The sequence below is a fragment of the Kwoniella pini genome, chromosome 3 (genome assembly GCF_000512605.2).
Source record: "Kwoniella pini CBS 10737 chromosome 3, complete sequence".
Taxonomy (NCBI): Eukaryota; Fungi; Basidiomycota; class Tremellomycetes; order Tremellales; family Cryptococcaceae; genus Kwoniella; species Kwoniella pini.
This window is the reverse complement of record NC_091718.1, coordinates 173,687-190,033: the sequence shown is the minus strand read 5'-3', so window position 1 is coordinate 190,033 and position 16,347 is coordinate 173,687. Positions and strand designations below refer to the sequence as shown.

Sequence of the window (16,347 nt, the reverse complement as noted above, 5' to 3'; positions counted from 1 at the left end):
CAAGTAACTAATGGTATCATACTTTTTCATTTGTGAAACTCACTAAATCCCATCCGGGCAATTATACTCGTCATCCTCAGAGCCATACGAATCTGCCAGTTCGTCATCCGTATAGCCTTCCAACCTTTTCGCGTTTTTCAGTTCTATTTTAGCATCGATCAGCTCGTTATAAGCGGCAGTTAACGCTTGACCAGCTTCCGTTTCCTCCTTGACTTCTTGAAGATCAGTTGGGGTAGGGGTTTCATCGTACTTCTCATGAGCCACCCAATACGCATCTCTCTTGTTGTCTCTATCAATACGATAATCTTCCAGTTGTCCACCTACATCAACGTGGAATTAAACAACGAAAGTCATACAAGTGACAAAAAGCTGAAAATCCGCTTACAAACAAAACACATAGTTGTGTACTTCTCATGCCAATCTTCCTCCTCAACATATTCCTTACAATCTTCTTTAGAGCAATGATGGGGACACGTAAATTGATTTTCGCACCTGTGAATGTTGATCATAGAGCCGTTGTCAGTGACGAGACAAGTCATTAGACCTTTGTACAAATGAGGACTGACTCATGTTCTTCCTCCTCTCCCTCTTCTTCATCCTCCTCATCGGCATCATATTGGTGAAGAGCATACATGACTCGAAAAATGTATTGATAAATTTATTTGTGAGTGTTCAAGTTTGAATAAGAGAGTGACCCAGTGCATACAAATATATATGTATATATATATATATACATATGTATATATGTATTGTAGAAAATTATCTAGGAAGTTCGATATGACATCGCTTTCGATTTCAATGATAAACACGCCTAGAAGGGCACTTACTATTCTGACAGAGGACAAACACTCGATGAATGAAGCCATGAAAGAGCGTTTAGCGCCTTTATGCTTCTGAAGCAGTGTGCTAAGCTTTGCCTTCCATGCAAGATCTTTTTCAAATTCGACCATTTCGTTTCAGCTACTTGATTGTATCAGAATATGCCCAATAATGCATGCATCGTTTTTTTCACGATCGGTCGTGAACTGCATGAAGACTTGACGATGAGTTCAGTCTGGTCCCCTCGCATATCCATTCGCAATGCTCTAGATCACGCCAGTGATCAGTCTAAATCTCTACCATCAAACACACAGGATATACAGAGCAAATCCAATTTTGACGTGCCTTGCGCTTCTGTGATAGTTGGTCGGGAAGAGTGGGATCAGGCCTTTTGTAGCACCAATATGACATTACGGACGTTGCTTTGTCTAGTATGAGACGGAATCCACAAGATATACATGCCTGTGGGGTAAGAAGTAAGAAAGCGAGTCCTACGGAATGTATATATGTATTAGTTTTTAGCACAAGCATTGTGGCTCCAAGTTATCTATGACGTGATAGCCCTCTAGGACGCTAGCATACCGTGACCACTTTCTAGCTTTTTCCCGTACTTCGATTTGATTGTGGTTTGAGAGCCTCTATCAGCCTCGGCGTTTTATACAGAGATGTACAATGTACGGCGTCTAAGACGAGTTGGGCATCTGTAGATTGTAGATCGTTTATATAAACATCGAAATTCCGAGACTTCGTAATTTTGATTGCATCTTTTCGGCCTTGACCGATAAATGGGTCTAAAATGCTTGGCCTAGATTTCGTTCTACCTTTTACGAAAGAGCCTTTGTGAAACCTGTTTAGTGGGAAAAATAAAGGGTTATTTGACGCAGGGGTGACTGACCTTCGTAAGAAGAAAATCGTAATCAAGAAATGAGATAAAAGATAAATAGCTGGATTAAGTAATTCCACCTATATGCAACTGTTTCTATCTAAACTATATAAAAGGGAAACCCGCTTAATTATTAACAATACGGCCGCCGGAAAAAGCATATTTTTTGGCTATCTTGAAACGTATGGTGGTGTCATGTTGATAAATAAAACCGCGTTATACGGGAATAATCCGGTAAAAAGGGACACACCATTTAAAAGCACATCCCCGAACATCGGCGCCCGTCAACCTTATATTTAGCTTTTTACTCTGTTTGGGATTTTGAATGAAAACCTACATAAACAGTCTTATACAAAGTGAAAGGTTCAGTTTGATTCATACAACAGATGCCCCGGGTTGATTAGAAATCTATAAAATTTGTGTTATTTCGTCTTGCAATTTCTCACTTGCAATTCTTTATAAACAACTCATTCTTCTTTCATCATCGTCACAGTCCCGCCAATTATTCATTTTAACTGGTCTGTGCTACTACTCCACTTGACACCACTTTTACGGTATCTAGAGTAGAATACATATTTCAAGTGGCTCATCTTCGCCCATTTACAATTTGCGTCATTGGGGTCATCTTCAATTTCGAGACACAGTCTCTTAACTACCAAACCTTTCGTCTTTGCTCATTGTGAATCTTTGAGATCGCGACAAGCAATCCGTTTTATTCGACAGAAAAAAACCTTCATCGCTCACATCCGATAAATCAAATTACCGATTTAGGTTTCAAACCTTTTAGCTCAATTCATTGTGGTCTATCTCTAGAATTGGCCCTCAACGAAGAAGCAATCCTTAATCCTCATACATAAATATCGATACATACATCTCTCTCTTCACATCGATAATTATCGTTTATAAAGCGGCCTTATAGAGGCAAAATGTCATCTTCATCAACGATGACTCACGTAGGACCTGAACAATCATCACCCAATCCCGCCAAAACCCCCGTACAGCTTCAAACCGATAAACCTGTTTCCTCTTATACTCTTAAGAAATACCCATGGAGACCTTATGTAACTCCTTTCGAGAGTATTTTAGCCAGAAAATACCAAGGAAGTGGTACCAATGAAGATCCATATATCGTAGATTGGTTGCCTAATGATGCTGAGGATCCTCAAACTTGGTCTTCTAAATACAAGTGGACTTGCGTGAGTCAAAATCCTAATTACCTCTTTATACAGTTCGCTAACTTCCTTGATTTAAATTATAGATTGCTCTCGTATCTTGGCTTACTCTAGCCGTAGCGCTTTCTTCATCAGCATACACAGGTGGTGCTGGAGACATCGTAGCTGAATTCGGAGCATCTGTAGAATTGGTTATTGCCGGAGTATCACTTTTCGTGGTTGGATTCGCATTTGGTCCTTTATTCTGGGCGCCATTTTCAGAAGTTTTCGGTCGAAGATTATCTTATATTGTTTCTTACATATTCCTAACAGCATGGTCAGGAGCAGCAGCTGGATCACCCAATATGGGTTCTCTTTTAGTTTTCAGATTCTTAGCCGGTCTTTTTGGTTCATCACCTTTAGCTAATGCAGGAGGTACAATCTCTGATGTATTAGATGCCAATCAAAGAGGATTAGGTATGGCTCTTTTTGCAGCAGCTCCTTTCCTCGGTCCTTCCCTTGGTCCAGTCACTGGTGGTTTCTTAGGCCTCACAAGTGGATGGAGATGGGTAGAAGGATACTTGACAATCTTTGTTGGAGTCATGTTAATCCTCGTAGCTATATTTGGTCCCGAGACATATGCTCCTGTTCTTCTACGAAAAAGAGCTGCGACTCTATCAAATGCTACTGGAAAAGTTTATAGATTTAGAGGCGATGCCAAGAAGCCTCTTGAAATTGGACCACTTTTCATTACTTGTTTAATCAGACCTTGGAAATTCTTGTGGTACGAACCTATCGTAACGATCTTGACTGTTTACACTGTGAGTCATAGCAATTTTCGAATTTTTGATGTACGCGCTCACGAAGCTGATCGACGTTATCATTCAGGCTTTAATTTATGGTATCTTGTACTTGAACTTTGCTGCTTACCCTATTGTCTTCGAACAAGGCCACGGATGGAATGTCGGTATTGGTGGATTATCTTTCATGGGAATTCTGATCGGAACTATAGTCTCAGTCATACTTTCAGTTGCTTTTGTCAATCCTCAATACATCAAGGTTGCTAAGAAGAAGGGTGGAAGAGCCGATCCTGAAGATAGATTACCTCCTGCCATTTGGGGTGGTTTCCTCTTGGTCATTGGTTTGGCAGGTTTCGCTGCTACCGATGGACCAAATGTTCATTGGATCGCTCCGATCATCTTTGGTATTCCCTTCGGTACGGGTATTATCATTGTCTTCTTGGCTGTCTTAGGTTATTTGGTCGATTCGTACACCGTAAGTATCTATAGAAATCGTTCATCTGCAACACGTACTAGACTGACAATTGTTCGATTTTTCCTCAGATTTACGCTGCCTCAGTTTTAGCAGCCAACTCTGTTCTTCGATCATTATTTGGTGCAGCTTTCCCTCTCTTTACTCGACAAATGTTCGATAAACTCGGTGTACATTGGGGTATTGCACTTCCTGGATTCTTAGCTTTAGCTTGTATTCCATTCACCGTTTTATTCTACAAATATGGTGCAAGAATTAGAGCAAAATGTAGATACGCTGCAGATGCAGAAAAAACAATGAATATGTTAATGGCAGCTAAAATGGCTCAAATGAAATTAGATAGAGATGAAGAATCAGCAATTGAAACTGGAAATGCAAATAAACCTGAAGAAACAAACTCTCCAGCTGAAAATACAATCCAAACTCAACCTGCAGAACAACAAGGAGGATTATCTAAAAATGAATCTAAAGCTGCAGAAAATTCAGAAAAACCACTTAATAGAATACCTTCTCATGTTCCTCAACATTTACATCATGAATGGACAATTTATGAAACTTTAGCTGATAGAGATGAAGTTGATTTGGGAGATGATGAAAGAGTTAGATTAAATGAATTACATGAAAAATTCAATTATGTTAAACATCCTTCGAAAAAGGAAATATAATTAAATGGGTTCAAGTAAATTGACGAAGAGAATTGAATGGAAAACGGAATACGAACAGAACATGTTTATAGAATTTATAGATTTCATATCTTTTTTTTAACCATATGTTTTAAATACATATTATAATAACGCAAAAAATACATTGCATGCAATGTGTCTGAAAAACTCGTTGAATTGTCATTTTGGAAATTGACCGTCTTATAATGCCAAAGTACTAGTAATAATGCCATAAAGGAAGTCGGATAAATTCAGCATGATTTTGAGCTTGATTCTTTCCGGTCAACCGGATGTTAATTATTGAAATTGATAATCAGAGTTACCATTGGTAATTTATGTCAAAATCATCGTATGACAATCAGCTTGATCTTCACCTTGTTAACTTAAGATAGTCTAAAAAACCTTGCTTGTGCCGATAACCTCGGAAATCAATCCTTTGAGGAATTTCGAAGTGGTTCCAATTAAATTCTCCTTTCTATCAGGAAACACGACTTCGCAATGACGATATGATATAAACCAGCTATCTAAGCTTGAATAAACGGGTCATTCTCTTTATGTTGATCTACTCGAAATCGACTTTGACCAAATCTTAACACTGACTCAGTGATTCCGGATATATCAGAGTAATCAAAGCCTTGCAGAAAGCATTCAATTGAAAATACCGAGATGTGTATCGCTTTTTACACTTTGTCTCAACCCGGATATAAGCTGTAAGTTAATCTTGTCCCTTGAGCATGATACAAGAGCTGAGTAACCTCATGATATTTAGGATTTTAGCTTCGAATCGAGATGAATTTTTAGCAAGACCTACCGAACCTGCGAAATGGCATAATTTCTCTGCATCTCCGAATGCTAATGGAAAAGTAGATCGAGATGAGAATGAAGGTTGGGTTTTATCTGGTATTGATGCTGGAGCAACCAACGGTGGAACTTGGTTAGGAATAACTAAAGATCTAAGAATTGGTTTACTGTAAGTTCACTTCAATAAGCCTCAGCTATAGTATCTCTTTATCGACCTCGTCTTCTTAAAAGGTTTTACATCTGGATGTAATTAACTTATCATGTATTTATGTATAGTACAAATAATCGCTTAACACCTCCTATTCCACCTTTCAAACCTTCTCTTAATCCACCTTCACGAGGTCTTTTACTTAAAGAATTCTTATCCCCCAAACCTGAAAATGCTCCTCAAGTTCATCAATACCTTAAATCACATTATAAATCTTCAAATGAATATGAAGGTTTCAATTTATTATTATTTTCATTGAGAAATCCTAATCCTGAAATTGGATATTTGACAAATAGACCTGAACCTCATTTAAGTAATTTACATATTCCTCTTACTATTAATAATCATGATGATTTTTCTATAAAATGTTTCGGTATAAGTAATTCACCAATGAATAAACCTTGGCCAAAAGTTGAAAATGGTCAAAAACAAATGGAAAAAAATCTTAAACAATGGAAATTAAATAATGAGAATGAAAAACAATTAATAAATAGAATGTTTGATATTTTATCGTAAGTCCATTACAGATTCCATATTGAAGTTAAATCTTTTTTCATTGTTTTATATAACTAATATGTATTTGATGATAGACCAAATATACCTATCAAAACAGAAAATGATTCAAAATTATCAATCCAAATTCCATTAATTAATTTATCTTCTCATTTAACAAATTCTCCAATCGATAATAAAATTAATAAGATAAATGAAGAAAATCCAACTGTATCAATTGATACAAATACAAATACAAATGTTTTGGAGGAAGATAAATTAAAAATGAAATCGAAATGGTATGGAACAAGAACTTCAACTATTATTTTAATTAAAGATAATGGTGAAACTATTTTTGTAGAAAGAGATATATTGATTTTGGATCAAAATGGGAATCCAAAGAAAGGTAATGATGAAAGATGGTTTAATTTTAAAGGTGATATCATAATATAAGAATTACCCAAGTTTGTCGATTTTCATTCGCATATCTTCGTTAGCTTGACAGTCTGTGTTATTTTCGCATTTCGTAGGACATCCGCTATATTTATTTCCATAGATTGAATTGTTGTATATGTACAGATGACAAGTGTGCTGTTGCTGCTCATCTCATAATCCGGATGACCAGTAAATCAATAACATGTTGAGGTTGATCGGTTAGCCCGACTGCCTGCCCTGCGCTCATCTCTTCCTGCCTAAATCTGTCAAGAGAGCTGCACCGAAATGGACAGATAGACCGATCTCCAAGAAGTAGTCGTGGAAGCCATGCATGACGCCAAAATACAGAAAGCTGTAAATCCCTCTCAATTCCCTCTTATGCCCTTTCCTCAAACTTCAATCAATCTACTTTTGATTTATTGTGTTGATTGATAGAAATACAAGTCAAGTAAACTCAAATACCGATTAAATGAAACCGATCTATTCCGAATCATACATATCAGTTATTTGATTCTATTATAGTAAGAGATAAAGTACGACAACTTACCTTGTTGGCAACTTCGAGAGCATCGAAATCGGCAGTCAATCTAACGTAAGCCTTCTTCTTACCGTCGGGTCTACATTAATTAGATCAAAATCAACATTGCCTCTTAAATTCATCATCAAAATTTGGGTATATTATAAACTCACCTAATAAGGGTGTTAACCTTAGCAGCATCGACATCGTACAACTTCTTAACGGCATCTTTGATGTTTCTTTTGTTGGCTTTCAAATCAACAATGAAAACAAGAGTGTTGTGTTCTTCAATTTTCTTCATAGCTGATTCGGTGTTAAGAGGATGTTGAATAGTTCGGAATTGATCCATTCGAGGTAAATGAGGAATAGATTTTCTTGGGTATCTAGGAGCTCTAGGTAATCTCAAAGTCTTTGGTCGGTGGAAAGATACAGAAGTTCTGACTTTTCGTACTGATCCAGAAGAAGTACCTTTAAGGGCAGCCTTCTTAGCCGATTTGGCTTTGGCATCTTGGGGTTTAGCAGCGGCTATAAAGGTTTAAAAAAAAGGTTAGGTTAGCATGGGATATCTACATCTATTATTTACAATCAATCTGAAGGGTCTGATCTGGTCTGGTCTGATCTAAATCTGGTTGATAACTTTCTAATCAGATTGTTATGCTCTAAGCCTGTCCTAAAGCGATGAATGGTCGTTATTGTGGGTATGTATTTCTTGTAATATTGTCGGAATAGACGAGTTGGATAAAATGGTCGAATTCCCTCCTAGACAGCCTTGACTTCTTGAGGATTCCACTTCTGCACTTGTCTTCCTTCTACTCGATCAACGATCATCCGATTGTTCGCTTTCAAGGATGGGTTTTGCAAAGTCCTTCATCCATGTCTACTCCCTTATACAATCCATCCACATCTTCCTAATAGTCGATTCCAGATAACTGATTGATCCGCTGAAAATCCTGTAACGATATCGCTATTGCTGTACTTTCCGTAGCTTGCGTTGACTAATACCGTCCAATTCCATCCCATTTTCACACGAAGCAGACCAGACCAAACTCTCTCCATCCCATCCTGAGAAATCAACGATACTCACCCTTGTTGGAAGGAGCCATTTTGACGATAATACCTAATAATTGATTATGATATTAGTAAAAGGTGTGATAGACATTTATATTATATGTATATGATAGACTTACAGGCTTGATGGTTGAAGAAGGGTAATAATACTACGTATTAACGAAAAAACCTCAAATTGACTACAACAAGCAGACCACCAAACAATAGACACAGAGCATCCTACGGTGGAGTACAAAAACTTACACCATACATAATAAACTAACGTTCAGGGTAAGAATCATTACAACGTGGTCGAGAAATCCAGTGCCACATCCTATATCCACCGATGAAGCAGCGGTTTTGGTGATTTTGTCGGTTATATCTTATCGCCGAAATTCACGAACTTACCTCGTAAACACCTCATGCTTATATCCCATTTTATTCATTCGCTTTGATCGCTTTCTAATGTGGTTGGGAACATCTACTCGTAAATGCAAAGAAGTGTTTTCCAGCGATTGTACCCCTCCCACAACGCCATCAAGTACAGTCAAGCGGTGTTCATGGTCAGCGATATAGCATACATCAATACTACACATGCATGACGGACTATCATACATTGTGACTTCATCTTTGGATGTGGCCAGGAACCATCAGATTGCACCGAGCTCCGTTGATTCTAGATTTGAAAAGGAGGGTATACATATAGCTTCCGGACCTCATTCTTAATTACTGTAGGGATACATATCGCTCATACTCACTCCTGACCATGTCAAACAAAAGTTGTTGTCTGGAAAGACGTGATAAAGGGATCTGAATGTTTTTAACCAACAGGATATGATGATACTGTACCTCACGAGTATGTGTGTGTGAGATGCTGATGTACCGCTCCACATCGATTGTTATCAATTCTCAAACAACATTATTGACGCTTTGGACTACGCAAGAGCTTCAGATTCAACAGGAACACTCTGTCAATGTAAGAAAGGCATGGTGACGATGAATATCTCAGGACTTGACGACCATCAAGGCATTGCAATAGGAACAATGACGAAAATGACGAAGTATGGCGAACTCATTGAATACGATAATAAGAAATGACGTCGCGTATTGGTATTTGATTACTATGTGTGAATGAAAGTTAATTGTAAAGAGGCAAGAAACGGTATAAATATCGCTCAAATCTGGCATTTTATCAAGTTTTCCATTCACTTCAAATTCCAGATTCATCGAAACTACCTCAACTACTTTCACTTTATACTGAATCCCACATACAGCACTATCAGAATGTACTTTGCCAAATTCGCTTTACTTGCTATTCCATTCCTCGGATTATCTACCTCTAAACCCATTATAAAGGAAAAAAGAGCTAGTTCAGTTGACGTGGTAAATACACTTCAAAATGCTATTGTAAGTCAGTTTATCCTATTATTAATCTTTCCAAATCTGACGATCTCAAGGATTTTCTTTGGCATTATAGTCCGGCCCAATTACAACTCTTAAAACATCTAATATATCTCAAGAAGATGCTATTGCAGCTCTTACATCAATCAAATCAGCTATTACAGATGCTACTTCATCAATTAATACTGTAACTACTAAAAGAGATTTAATCAATAATTATGAAAATTTATCTAAAAGAGATGATTTAAGTATAGTTGGACAAGTACTTGCTCAAGTTATTAAAGATATAGTTGAAGCTGTTGAAGGTTTAGCAGATGATTTAAAAAGTCTTCCTTTAATTGTAAGTTGAAAATATTCCTTTATGATATATCTTCAAAAGCTGATATTCAGTTTTTTTTGATATACTTTTTTTAGGGAGCAATTATAATTGATATTGATTTTGGACTTAATACTTTACTTCTTGGTGTTGAACTTGTATTAACTGGAGTAATTGAAATTCTTCAAGGTCTTCTTAGTGGAATTGCCAATTTACTTCAAAATTTAGGTAATGGATTATTAGCTGGTAAGTTATGATTTCAATCATCTCGATAAAAAAGGTTCAAAAGATTAATTGGTGTATTTCGATATTTCAATAGGTTTAATCTTTGCTTAAAAAGCTGAAAATCATTGATATCGCTGTCTTAGTGATCTCAAGGTGGATCAGATTGTTCATACGAATCTAGAGCAGGTTGAAACAAAGATAAACATACTATTAATGAGAATGTAATCAGAAACCAAGTAGTCATCGAATATTCTGTATATACTGCAATTGAAAGGAATGTATCATGTTTTAGTGCCGCATCATATCAATCTGAAGAAGTCCATCGATGCGAGCCTGATTCAAAATGCAAAATGCAAGTATGATACACATCATTCTGGTGATAAAATATAACGCTGTACTTCATTTTAATGAAAAGTTAATCCATGAGTTTGTCTTGGAGACGGGCAGCTATTCTGGATGAGTGATGAACGTGATCACGCTTCCCATCTTGGTAACTTTGTCAGGTACGATCAACATCATTAAACGGTCTGTGCGTGGGAAGAGCCTTTGCATCTTGACATCATCTGTGGAGGGGCAGGGTTTAAAGAGTCGATTTTTCTTGAAACGAACAGATTACTGCGACGGAATACCCCTTCTATTGAGGTCATATCGTGTTTTAGGTGTTATGAGGTAAAATGACAACATGATGACGAAAAGAGATCCTTTGTATCATTGCTCCACTCAATATGTTGCTGTGCTGTAAGCTGGAGGCGTTCTACACCTTTAAGAGGGGTATAAAGCTGTCAAGTAAATAATATTTCCTAACAAGTGATTGCGCTCACTTTAAGTTCTAACAATATTAATTCACGACCTTCAGTATGAACCCCAAAGATTCAGCTTTAGACGTATCTCAGAAGCTCAAAGAGCAAATTGTGAGTTACTATTACTGCAAAATCGAGCTGACAATTGAAATTACGATTATTAATAGGCTAAACTAATCGAGATTCTTCGTAATCCAGAAGTCAATGATGATGAAGCTTCAAAAGCATTATCAAAAATTAGAAATTCAATAGGAAAAGCAAATACACAATTTCCAACTACTGGAGTAAAACATAATTTATCTCATTTAACAAAACAAGTTGGTTTACCACTTGAAAACCCTAAAGATGATGATTTGAATAAAGTAGGAAGTGTTTTAGCAGATGTTATAAAAGATATTATTGAAGCCGTTATGAATATAAAAGATGATTTGAAAAAAATGCCTCTTATTGTAAGTATATCCATGTTGTCAGATCATCCGTTTATTTTATAATCGATCAAAACCTTAATTAAAATGATTTTATAGGGTTCTCTTATTGTTGAAATTGATACAGGTCTTAATACCTTATTAGTTGGACTTCAACTTGTCCTTTCTGGTGTAGTTGAAGTTCTTAGAGGCCTTTTATCAGGGGTTTCCGGCCTCCTTAAGAATTTAGGTAACGGATTGACATTTGGTACGTATCGTCAATGGTCAATCGGAACCTCTACTGATTATTTGTTTGGGTTGATTTCAGGTTTGATCTTTGGCTAGATATACAGTTGGTCACTTGTTAAATACTTTTGATATCTGAAGTGCGAGACGAGCATTTCCTGTACTGTGCCTTCTGTCTTAGTTTATGTTTCTGTAAGAGCTGTACCGTACATGAATATGCGAACTAAGGTAAATAAGAAAAAGGAGGATAGAATACCGTTTATCCCTTTAAGCTTATCTTTTGCATGGCCTCTTTCAACGAGATGGTGACACGTGGTACGTTTCAATTGTTTATGAGATGTGAGGTGACTCATTCCCTGAAATTGGAAACCCGCTATCGTCATCGCTCGTTCGCGCTTTTTTCCCATTATTCATCCAATATGCTGGAAAGTCAGAGTGGCAATGATGAACCCGGGAGGGGCAGAATTTGACACTTTTCGACTGTGGGGCGCTGTCTTGCGTTGACTAGATGATCAGTGAATGTGTTATCGCATGCATACAGAGGCGAAAAGAAATTATGTGATTCTAATAAGGAAAAGCGATTACGATTATTTCCTTAACTTGATTTGAATAGGTGTAATTAGCGTACACAATCTCCGGCCGATTAATACTCTTTTTTTTTCCATTACGAATACGAACCCTTTTTTGTTCACCACTTTTAATTTACATCATAATATCATACTTTACATAGAATAAACAATACCATCCATCGTTTCATCCTTCATTGATAAGTTTATAACTATAGTACATACTAGCAATAAGTAAATCTTGATTTTATTTGGGTTGATCAATACTCGCCGCCGCTAGTCAATTACGATCACAAGTCTTCGAAACTCTGCGTCATTCTTTTTCATTTACTCTTATAATTGGAAACGCACCACAATTGGTATTATCTAACTCAGTCTTAATCTCATCCTTGAACAATCTATCTCGTTTCACTTCGAATTCTATCAAACATAAATAATAGGCATTATGGTGAGTCTCTTGCTATCATTCCGGGCCATCACGATGCATTGACTAGGAGGAGGAAAAGAAGATGCTTTGGATGGCTTGTTGGAATGACGCGTCGAATGTAGAAGAAGTTAATGCTAAATTCATTGAATTGAACTCTTTTTCCTCTTATACTATACCTTGACGATTTCGACTTCTCAACTTCTACTGTAAACGTATCGATGTAGGGTCAAACACTTTCAGAGCCAGGTCAGTACTACGATCTGATTCATGATTTTGGTGATGCTAACGATATTGTTACCATTCACTTATCGCCGATCATATATCCTTTGTTCAATCACACGACCTCTTTCCACAATTATTAACATGCTCCAAACATTCTCATTCACTGTTTATCTTCTATTATCATCGGTGGATGGGTCGAAATCAATAGTTACGGAAAAACACACGACTTCTGTCATAAGGGGCAAGAAGTTCTGGGTTGGATTATCTGATATGCAAGGATGGCGTATTAGTGAGTACCTCATTTGGCATCTTTGCCCTTTACATCGTTGCATATGGCCTTGCTTGAGTATTGTTCTCCCTGGTCCATGGTTTATTGATAGATCTGAACGTTGATACTGATGATCTCGCTCAAATAGGTATGGAAGATGCTCATACTGTTCACCTATACCTCCCACCTGCCGACTCTTCAAGACAAATAACCCCTTCGCCAGATATCCCTCAACAACCGGCTGGATCCACTGTAACGAACGATAATGAAGATGCAGATGAGGAGGAACATGCTTTATTCGGTGTTTTTGATGGACATGGTGGATCATCTGTAGCTAAATATACAGGTACAACTCTACATACTAGATTAGCAGGTTTGGACGCATACAGTAAGTCATAATTCCTCCTTACACTTGTATTTCGACTATCTGGCATACAGATTATATTGCTTCGTCGTTTTGAACTACGGAACCAGGGGCTGATCGTACTGCACACGTGTAGAGAGCGGCGATTTCGAAGTAGCTTTAAAGCAATGTTTCCTCAAAACAGATGAAGATCTCAGAGCAGATCCAAATTTCTTCAATGATCCTTCAGGTTGTACAGCCGTTGTCGGTCTCGTCACAAAAGATGGTAGAATCATTGTCGTAAGTAGTTCAGAGCCCAGAAGCCAAATCACTGTATCAGGTCTTTACACTAACGCCTGAACATAACTTTAGGCAAACTCTGGAGACTCAAGATCGGTGTTAGGATACAAGGGGGAAGCTAAAGCTATGTCGTATGATCACAAACCTACAAACAAGGGTGAGTCAGTTGTCTGGTCAGTGGATCGATCGCGAGCGCAAATAGCTAATGTATTCCCTTTTTGTGTAGAGGAGACCGCACGTATCACCTCTGCAGGAGGATTTGTTGAGTTTGGTCGTGTGAACGGTACGTCAAAATCTCATTTCCCGCTTCTGTTATCCGTCAGCTGAGAGTGAACAAACAGGAAACTTGGCATTGAGTCGGGCAATCGGTGATTTCGAATTCAAACAAAATTACTCACTTACACCCGAGAAACAAATTGTTACTGCCGATCCAGAAATCATCACACATAAGATCGATGGAGAAGAAGAGTTCTTAGTGTTGGCTTGTGATGGTGAGATCCACTTGTGCTCGTCCATCTGCAAGAATGGCCCGCTTATAACAAATTTACTTCGCAGGTATCTGGGATTGCCTGTCATCTCAACAAGTTGTTGACTTCACCAGACGAGCTATCGCCAATGGAGATGAACTCGGTAAAATTGCAGAGGACATGATGGTCAAGTGTTTAGCTACAGATTCGGAAACTGGAGGAATTGGATGTGATAATATGACTGTTGTTATCGTTGCCCTGTTGGGTGGACGAACTCCTGAAGAATGGCAAGAATGGGTCAAAAATAGAGTCGAGAAGAAAGGTATGTCCCCGGTTGTCCGGCTTGGAGCGCCCATCCAATCCTTGTCATTCCTCTTGCCCTGCACTACTCTCTTCAACCTCTGGACTCCTGCCCGCCTAAGACCATACCTATATCCTCCATTCGTGTTTTAAGTTATTAGCTTCACCTTTTGTGCGGGTCCATCACGACCATCAGGCTTGTCAAAATTCTGCACCGGGAATATGCTGATACAGTACTTCTTTTACCAGTCGGATATGATACTCCCGCCTCAGTCCCAGATATCTTTGGTCAAAACCAAGCTAGTCAAACAGGTGGAGCCGGAAACGCGCTCTCAAGCTCAGGTTTTAGAGTCGGTGGGGCAGGTGGATTAGCCAATATCGCTTCAATCCTCGGTGCTTCTGGCATAAGTTTCCGACCTGCGTATGACAGTGACGATGATGAGGACGAGCTTCAAATTATCGGTGATGACGGACAAGTGCTTGATGCCAACGCAGACAAGCCTGGTATAGGATTGATTGATAACAAGGGTATCGAGGGAAAGACTAAGCCAAAGAATGTGACGGATGAGATCGTAAGTCTCACGTTCTGGTATTGAGCAAAACGATGTTCAAGGAGACAGTCAGACAAGTCGCTAATGAGGTTGTTCATTTCACAATAGGACGACGAGAAAGCCGAAGCGGCTCTAAATGCGGAAGCGAAGAAAGGATCGGTCGAATTGTTAGATGAAGATGGAGATTCAGCTATGGATTCCGGCGATGAATCTGATTCAACTACAACTGCTGGTGGAGTCACACCAGCTTCCGGGTCAGGATCAGCTTCCTCAACTCAGAACTCATCAGCTGCTAAAACCATCAACACTTCAAACACACCGTCATCCCCTATTCCACCTTCCTTCTCTTCCATAGGATCTCCTACTGTCCCTACCCCTCAAGCATTGCAACGATCCAACTTGCCCTCAAAAGACAAAGAATACGATCAATTAAAATCGGATCCTCAGGGCGATGAAGCTTCTGGTGCTGTAAAAGTGGAAGGATTGATGGATACAAGTGAAAATCCATTGAAACTTTAAACCTCTAGATAGTTGTACGAGATAAGATTAGATTATAAGTTTGACTTTGTTTCCGTATTTACATATTTATATAAAAGATACAAAAATTTCCTTTTTCCTATTTTCAACCTTTTAATATACCCAGTCAAGTCAAATTCACTTTGTCGCCTTTTTCTTTGTTTCTCAAACAAACCATAGTAAGATCAAGGTATCAATCAAGGCAGCAAAAAATGCATTGTATTATCACTGTTCCGTGTGTTGCTCTGCATATCGCTATTGAACATCGACATCTCTTCATGATATACAGATTGAGTATATGTAATAATGTTCATTACTAGTCGAATAGGAGGAGGCGGAGATATCCGATTTGAGTTAGTAATAATGATTGGTAATAAATTCCAATTTCGTCATTCAAAAAGGTAAAAAGACTCGACTGTCTTTAAAAAGGTGCAAAGATGAAATATCGTAATCATCAATTATCAGGATTTCAACAGATCATGCGATTTAGATAGGATCCCCTAACCTCGCCGATTCCTTCGGAAATCATATCTTTGTTATTCATCAAAGTTAGGTTGAAATCAATCCGATTTTACGGGGATCGCGTTAAGTAGGTGCTTCCAAGGGTTTTTGTATGATATCGCAATAATCCATCATTAACGAATTTTCGTCAACAATCAAGTATCATACCAATCATCCGTCAGGACCTGAACAATCTTGAACAAAGCT

The 16,347-nt window shown here is 38.1% G+C and overlaps 7 protein-coding genes across 7 annotated transcripts; 5 read left to right on the top strand and 2 right to left on the bottom strand.

Moving 5' to 3' along the window:
- Positions 1-42: 42 nt before the first annotated feature.
- I206_102271 (uncharacterized protein) lies at positions 43-634 on the bottom strand (the record flags this gene model as incomplete). The annotated part of the gene is made up of 3 exons (XM_019159332.1): positions 43-320; positions 386-492; positions 567-634. The coding sequence occupies 3 exons, from the start codon at positions 632-634 to the stop codon at positions 43-45; spliced, it is 453 nt and encodes a 150-aa protein (XP_019007626.1).
- A 1,994-nt stretch (positions 635-2,628) lies between these two features.
- I206_102270 (uncharacterized protein) lies at positions 2,629-4,790 on the top strand (the record flags this gene model as incomplete). The annotated part of the gene is made up of 4 exons (XM_019159331.1): positions 2,629-2,898; positions 2,961-3,674; positions 3,742-4,128; positions 4,197-4,790. The coding sequence occupies 4 exons, from the start codon at positions 2,629-2,631 to the stop codon at positions 4,788-4,790; spliced, it is 1,965 nt and encodes a 654-aa protein (XP_019007625.1).
- A 663-nt stretch (positions 4,791-5,453) lies between these two features.
- Positions 5,454-6,741, top strand: I206_102269 (uncharacterized protein; the record flags this gene model as incomplete). The annotated part of the gene is made up of 4 exons (XM_019159330.1): positions 5,454-5,497; positions 5,557-5,757; positions 5,865-6,308; positions 6,387-6,741. 4 exons carry the CDS (start codon positions 5,454-5,456, stop codon positions 6,739-6,741), a joined length of 1,044 nt encoding a protein of 347 aa, XP_019007624.1.
- Positions 6,742-7,188: 447 nt separating this feature from the next.
- On the bottom strand, positions 7,189-8,343 carry I206_102268 (60S ribosomal protein uL23; the record flags this gene model as incomplete). The annotated part of the gene is made up of 4 exons (XM_019159329.1): positions 7,189-7,203; positions 7,271-7,340; positions 7,414-7,765; positions 8,325-8,343. 4 exons carry the CDS (start codon positions 8,341-8,343, stop codon positions 7,189-7,191), a joined length of 456 nt encoding a protein of 151 aa, XP_019007623.1.
- A 1,228-nt stretch (positions 8,344-9,571) lies between these two features.
- Positions 9,572-10,261, top strand: I206_102267 (uncharacterized protein; the record flags this gene model as incomplete). The annotated part of the gene is made up of 3 exons (XM_019159328.1): positions 9,572-9,694; positions 9,765-10,028; positions 10,103-10,261. 3 exons carry the CDS (start codon positions 9,572-9,574, stop codon positions 10,259-10,261), a joined length of 546 nt encoding a protein of 181 aa, XP_019007622.1.
- An 825-nt stretch (positions 10,262-11,086) lies between these two features.
- On the top strand, positions 11,087-11,778 carry I206_102266 (uncharacterized protein; the record flags this gene model as incomplete). The annotated part of the gene is made up of 4 exons (XM_070202536.1): positions 11,087-11,140; positions 11,197-11,478; positions 11,554-11,701; positions 11,762-11,778. 4 exons carry the CDS (start codon positions 11,087-11,089, stop codon positions 11,776-11,778), a joined length of 501 nt encoding a protein of 166 aa, XP_070058637.1.
- Positions 11,779-13,035: 1,257 nt separating this feature from the next.
- On the top strand, positions 13,036-15,642 carry I206_102265 (uncharacterized protein; the record flags this gene model as incomplete). The annotated part of the gene is made up of 9 exons (XM_019159326.1): positions 13,036-13,183; positions 13,311-13,550; positions 13,663-13,805; positions 13,878-13,962; positions 14,032-14,088; positions 14,147-14,296; positions 14,361-14,594; positions 14,822-15,144; positions 15,232-15,642. The coding sequence occupies 9 exons, from the start codon at positions 13,036-13,038 to the stop codon at positions 15,640-15,642; spliced, it is 1,791 nt and encodes a 596-aa protein (XP_019007620.1).
- Between the last annotated feature and the right edge of the window lie 705 nt (positions 15,643-16,347).